Genomic DNA, 7,174 nt, shown 5'->3' on the forward strand with positions numbered 1-7,174 from the left:
CTAACCTAATCATAGGACAATTTACAATGGCCAATTAACCTACCAACCTGTACCTCTTTGGACTGTGGGAGGAAACCGGAGCACGTGGAGGAAACCCATGTGTAAAGAACGTACAAAGTCTTTACAGGCAGCAGTGGGAATTGAACCCGGGTCCCTGGTATGATAAAGCATTGTGCTAACCACTACGCACCTGTGCTTCTGTTTCCTACAACTTTTAAAATTATAGCTTGAAGTGAAATTTGATTGTGCAACATTAACAAAGTGAATTGTAAGTATTGTTTAGTAACCTGATAGTTTGGAAAATCTGCTACTCCAGCACCACTAAAGTCACAAATGTGCCAGATTAACAAAGCTTAACCCTAAGCATTATTATTATTATTATACAGTAAATATCTAAATTGTTAAATATTGCTGTTATCTTGCATTTTAATTTATTTCTGTATCTCTCCCAGGCCTGTTGCATGTTCACAATCGGCTTGTAGAGCCATTATACAGTATGAAGCAAAATGGTGTCGTTAAGGAAGCAGCTTGCTAGTTTTAAGGAACACTTTTGATCTGCAGGACCTTCCACAGAAAGCAGTACTCCTGACTGATTAACTGAAGGAAATCTGACCTGAAATGTTAAGATAGATGACCTTTGTGCTTTTCTTGTGTTAACAATGAAAACTTTTGTTTTTGTGGTGAGGACAATGATGGAATGTACCTTAAGTCTGCTTAAGAGTGGAGAGCTGAGACCTGTTCATCTGAACTCCAGTGATCTGACCCATCAGCTTTTCATGAAAACCAGAATTGACGACAATGGTGTTCCCAACCTGTTCAATGATTTATATTTACGAATTGAGCAACTTGCAGCTTGGATCTTTTGGATCACAATTTTGAAATGTTTCTTTTAAACCAGTTAGAAAAATTTGAAAAGCTATTAATTCTGCAATTTAAAGTTGAGAATCTGCCTACTAATGAGGACAAAGCCATAATGATTTAAATGTTATTAAAAATGATCTTGCACAGAAGTCACTATGAAGTGCTCAGTGCCTCCCAACGCTTTGCCGATCAGTATCATTGTTTCTAGTATTACTATACATTGAATTAATTTGTAATTCAGTCATGATGTCTTATCCCTGTTATAATTTCTTGTTAAAAATCACCTCCCAACATGGGCAAATTTATCTTTGCTTTTTGATAACTTTTGCTGATAATGTGTTTATTGAACAAGACTTAACAAATTCCTGTAGTCCATCTGGTTAATGTTTAAAAACCAATAAACTGCTATATCTCTCAATGCCTTTTCTGCTTTATTGCCAACCAGCAATCCCATATTTGCTATACTTCGCTTCAGTTCTCCTAGGCACTGTTCCACATAACCACCAGTTTCTGTGGACATAGTGACTTCAGAGAACTGCACACACAACTGATGAAGGATTTTGAGTCCTGCCCAAAGCATCGACTGTTTATTCCCCTCTGTAGATGCTGCTCGACTTAATGAGTTCCTCCAGCATTGTATGTGTGTTACACAAACAACTCCTTGTTTGCACGTGATTTTAAAATGTTTACTGTGTTGGGTCACAATAGAAAGAATTTTGCAATGGGCAATTCAGTGAAGTATAGAAGCTTCCATACTTTCTTCCCCTAAAGTTTGAAATGAATTGAGGGATTGTTGTGCACTGTTATGGCACTTTGCACTGGTTACTGGCTAGTTAGTAGTTCAACGTGTTTGTTTCAGTGATTCTGTGTGTCTCTGAAGGCTAATACAGAAAAGATATATTTTATGAAATTTTGTGAAGAAAATCGTTGGAGCAGAATTAATGGAAGTAAGCCATATTGCCATGTTGTTTCATTGTCAATTTTCTGATTCTGTTTTGAAGAACAATAAAGAAATGTTGCTTTTTAACAGACAAAAGCCTATTATTTTTCACCTGCATTCATTCAGTATAGCCACTTTGCCTCCATTGTGTGATAAAAGTTGTCTCTTTTTATCCCATTTTGATCACGCTGAACTCACTGTATTCCAGTTACTTCGATCAGTGGGTAAATTGAAGGAATAATGCATTGGATTTCAATGTTATTCACCATTTGAAAGCAGTTACATCCAATAATTCAGCCTGACTCTACTCTATAAACCAATTACTGTGCATTCAGGCTCCAAAGAAAGTTTGAAAGAAATCTGGACCTAGATGTGGCAGGAAGATGATTAAAGTTGGAAGTAAATTTATTATCAAAGTACATTTATGTCACTATATACCACAATGAGATTTCAGAAAAACTATTACATGAAGACAAAGCAACCAATGTCCAAAAGACAACAAGCTATGCAAATGCTAAGATTATTAATAAATACTACAGCGAACATGAGTTGTAGCACCTCTATCTCCTTCCCAATGGCAGCAGCTGGAAGGGAGCGTGACCTGAGTGGTGAGGGTCCTTGATGGATGTTGCTCTCTTGTGGTGGCACTCCTTGCAGATGTGCTCAGTGGTGGGGAGGCTTTTCCTGCGATGAGCTGGGCTCTATCCACAGTTTTGTGGTCTTTTCCGTTCTTGGGCATTGGTGTTTCCAGACCAGGCTGTGGTGCAACCCGTCAGACTACTTTCCACTGAACCAAAATCAAAATCAGGTTTAATATCACTGGCATACTGTATGTGGTAACATACGTTAAATTACAATAAAATTGTGTGTGTGTGTATATATAGTGCAAAAAGCTAGTGAGGTAGTGTTCATGTGTTGGTTCATAGTCTGTTCAAAAATCTGATGGCAGAAAGAAGCTGTTCTTCCATACTAGAGTGTCTCCTCAGCCTCCTCCAGCTGTTCACTGATGGTAGCAATGAAAAGAGGGCATGAGCTGGGTGAAAGGAGCCCTTAGTGATGGGTGCTGTCCTTACAGGCATCACTTTTTGAAGGTATCTTTGCTACTGCAGAAGCCAGTGCCCATGATGGATCTGGCTGAGTTTGCAACTTTCTGCAGCTTTTGTTGATCCCATGCAGTGGCCCCTCCATACCAGAGGGTGATGTAACCAGTTAGAATGCTCTTTGTAGTACTTGCTAGAGGCTTTGAGGAGATTTGGTATGTCACCAAACTCCTAATGGAATATAACAGTGGTCAGTGATGGTCTTTGTGATTGCATCACTATATTGGGCCCAGGATAGATCTTCAGAGATGTTGCCACCCAGGAACTTGAAACTGCTCGCCCTTTCCACTGCTGATCCCTCGATGAGGACTGGTGTGTATGTTCCCCCGACTTTCCCTTCCTGAAGTCCACAGACATTTCCTTGGTCTTACTGACACTGAGTGCAAGGTGGTCGTTGTGACATCACTTAAGCAGCCGATCTACCTCAATCTGGTATGCATTCTTGCCGCCATCTGAGATCTGCCAACCATTGCATTGGTGGCCAGTTTGTAGGTGGTTGAGCTGTGCCTAGCCGCACAATCGTGGGTGTGGAGAAATTGAGGTAGTGGGCTAAGCACACATCCCTGATGTGTGCTTGTGTTGATAGTCAGTGAGAAGCAGACGTTATTACTGATCTGCACTGATTGTGGTCTCCCATTGAAGAAGTCAAGGATCCAGTTGCAGGGGGAGGTACAGAGGCCCAAGTTTTGAAGCTTGTCGATTAGAACTGAAGGTATGATGGCTTTGAACGCTGAGTTGTAAACAGCAGCCTGATGTAGGTATTACTATTGTGCAGATGGCCCAAGGCCCGGTGGACAGCCAGTGAGATTGCATCCGCTGTAGACCTATTGTGGCAAAAAGTAAACTGCAGCAGGTTCAGGTGCTTGCTTAGGCAGGAGCTGATTCTGGCCATGACCAACCTTTTAAAGCAGCCCATCACAGCAGATGTGAGTGGAACAGGACGATAGTCATTGGGGCAGCTCAACCTGCTCTTCTTGGGGACTGGTATGTATTTTGCCTTTTTGAAGCAAGTCTGCAGCAATGAGAGATTGAAAATGGCACCAGAAAGTGGTGCCTGCATGCAGCTCCGAAGAAAATTAAATATTCGCATTTAGGACTTCTACAGCAGAAATGCACAATCACTGTGCATCTGTATGAGTTTGTTAAAGTTTTAGATGGTGTGCCAAATCCACGCAAACTTTTAAGTAAATAGAGGTGCTCCCATGCCTTTGAAATGGACAGATCCTCTGATATAGTAATACCAAGGAATTTAAATTAAGGATAAGATGATTGCAATGATAGTGACCATTGTAGCGACTTCAATGTGATAAAGTATAGCAGAAGCATCATCTTACACAAAATCAAACCCACATCACCCATCATGAAATGAGGAAGATAGGCTTGAAAGAGTAGAGGAGAAAGGGACTTGCAGAGCTTGGTGCCTGCCCATTCGAAGGACAACCTCCAACACAGGAGTGGTGTAGATCAGCTGGTAGGACCATTACAGCAACCTTGCACTCAACATCAATAAGAACATGGAGTTAATTGTGGAATTCAGGATGGCGAAGTTGGGAGAACATGCAACAGTCCTCAAGGGGTCAGGGGTGGAAAGGGTGAGCAGCTTTATGTTCCTGGGCATCAAACTCGCAGAGGATCTACCCTTGGCCCAACATATTGATGCAGTTATGATGAGGGCTTGCCAGTGCTTATATTTCATAACAAATTTGACGAAATTTGGTATGTCACCAAAAACTCCAGCAAATTTCTACTATGGAGAACATTCTGATTTGTTGCACCACTGTCTGGCAAGGAGGCGGCCATGCACAGGGGCTGAACACAGCTGCAGAGGGTCGTAGACTCAGCTGGTCGAATCATGGGCACTAACCTCGATGTCTTCAAAATGAAGTACTACATGAAGGTGGCATCCATTGTTAAAGACCCCCATCACCCAGGATGTCCCTCTTATTACTACCATCAGCTTCTTCTCCCCCCCCACCTTCAGATCTCTGAGCAGTCCATGAACCCATGAACACTATCTCACCATCTTGCTTTTGTTTTGCACTATTTATGTCATTTTCAAAGAATAAGCTGTCAGCTCTTTAAACTGCAGCCTGGATTCAGTTCTCCTTCTAAACTAGACAATGGCCTATTGTTCTGAAGATTAATCTCTATTTTGTAAAATTGAAAGAGATTGAACAAGGACACCTGAATGACCCAGTGAACATATGTACCTAATGTGCTCACAGGCTTGCAAAATTCAGAAGGAATGAAGCTTTCCCAGCATTATTACTGGGTGGTAAGTTTGAAGAGCAGCAGCAACCTTCCACAAATAACAGTGAGGTAATTGCCGATAATTCATTTTTGTTTTTGTATTTAGGATAATTTTTTTTCTCAGGATTCTGGAAGAAATTGAGGATCATTGAATCTATCTGAGGAGATTCCTTCCTTTGAAATGAGGCATCTTGGACCGAACAGCACTGCATTTTGATTGGTTACAGGAATGGTCCCACGTTCCCTCAGACTGACACACCATCATGGCTGGAAATGCAATATTAATCCTTTATTGGTCCAGAGGCAAAATCCTAGATTTCCTGACTAACACAAGAGTTGCAATGGTTCAAGAGGCAGCTCAGCTAGTAAATGGGAATGGATAGCAAATGGTAGCTTGTCAGTTCAATGTTCCATCTAATTGTATTTTTACAGCTGCCTGGACCAACCATTGCTCTGAGCAAGAACTTTTTACATGGCCTGAAAACTGCGCTGCACCTTAAATGTGTTTTTATATAATATGCATACTATGAATATTTAGATTGAAAATTGAAAAATCACATACTTTTGATTTTATTTATTAACTGAAGGGTGCAATGAAATACAGTATAACAAAGAAAACCTTTCACGTTTCATAATGCTGCATCCGATTCCAGCTGCATGGCAACAAAGGGTATGTGCACGGGAGCATTTCAGTTACTGCACGGCTGCGCACCTCCACAGCTTAGAGAGAACAGTGATTAGTATGATCTCATCTCACAAGGCAAAATTAAACTTCAAGTCCCTCTGCAGATCTGATGATTTTGTGATGGAGATAGTGGAAGTGTTGACACTGAGACAACAGGGCCAAACTCTAGGCAGGGCTAGGCTGGGCTGCAGCCCAGGGGCCGGAGCTGCAGAGGGGCCCAAAATAGGTAGCTATCATCATGGCGGACACAAAAAAATACGAGAGTGGAGCACAGAAAAGAAAAAAAGAAACAAGAAAAAGAGGACCGTGAGAAAGAAGCATTAAAGAAGACATCGAATTTGACAGAATTTTTTAAACCTGTTCTCGATGATGCAGCAGTACCATCGCTCTTGTCACAGTCTGAGACCAGTGGACAAATGGAGACTTGTTCAACAGCTAGCGCTAGCACCAGCGTTAGCACAGGACCACCGTCCTTGCCACAGTCAGCAGCTAACGTTGAAGAGGCAGCAGGGGCGTATCTATGGAAAATAGCGCCTATGGCAAGCACTGAAACTGTGCCGCTGTCCAAACATCTGACACCCATCTTTTAGATAACTTTACCGTAATATCAGCTCAAAAATACAAGTCAAGCTTGTTAACCTTTTAATTAAAGCTTGTTAACATTTTAATTAACAAATTATGGCACTACATGAAAATTATAACTGCACCTTCCTTGCTTTCACTGATGCAAATTGGTCTATGATGTGATTAAAATCAGTTTTTTCAGTTTCTTCTCTTTCTACACTCAGCAGAGCAAGATCACAGGGTCTGCCTTGACCCATGGAGGCTCTCAAATATGAAAGTATTATTTTTAACTTGCTGAATGATCTCACACAGCTGGTGATGGAAACTGCAATGGTTAGCATTATCTGAATAGCAATGCGAAGATTGGGGAAGACGCTCCCATCTCCGTACTGAACAATAAATTCAAGCAACTCTTCAGGTCTTGATACTTTCATGTTGACCTGCCTTGATAGCAACATTCTGCAATCCAAAATCTCTTCATATAGCTGCTGTCCATCAACATCAGAGCTGTACAATTCGCCGAAATTTTCGGACTTCTTCTTTAGGTTGTTACTGTCGGTGCCGTAACACAGTCCCTTGATATCGAGAAACGACACAAACTTGGCGTCAGTGTCGTGCAAACGAGTGAACCTTTCGTCAATTTCTCTGTGAAGACAGTCGAGTGTTCCCTTCATGACTCTTTCCATTTCCTCCTTAGCTGTTAACCCAGCGTCTCTCGAGTTCTCATCAGCCATTCGTTTCTTTTGTCTCTGACATTTTTCAACTTCAATATTC

General features: G+C 41.4%; 1 protein-coding gene across 2 annotated transcripts in view; it reads left to right on the forward strand.

Annotated features, from left to right (window-relative positions):
• The window catches only part of LOC134348879 (glucosamine-6-phosphate isomerase 1-like), a 40,038-nt gene extending 38,197 nt beyond the window's left edge, over positions 1–1,841 (forward strand). For both annotated transcript variants that reach the window (XM_063052664.1, XM_063052665.1), the window contains exon 7: positions 453–1,841. In XM_063052664.1, coding sequence (XP_062908734.1) covers positions 453–535 — 83 coding nt within the window. In that variant the 3' untranslated portion in view covers positions 536–1,841. The remainder of the gene's footprint in view (positions 1–452) is intronic.
• Positions 1,842–7,174: the final 5,333 nt, after the last annotated feature.

This window comes from Mobula hypostoma, chromosome 7 (genome assembly GCF_963921235.1).
Source record: "Mobula hypostoma chromosome 7, sMobHyp1.1, whole genome shotgun sequence".
NCBI classification, from domain to species: Eukaryota; Metazoa; Chordata; class Chondrichthyes; order Myliobatiformes; family Myliobatidae; genus Mobula; species Mobula hypostoma.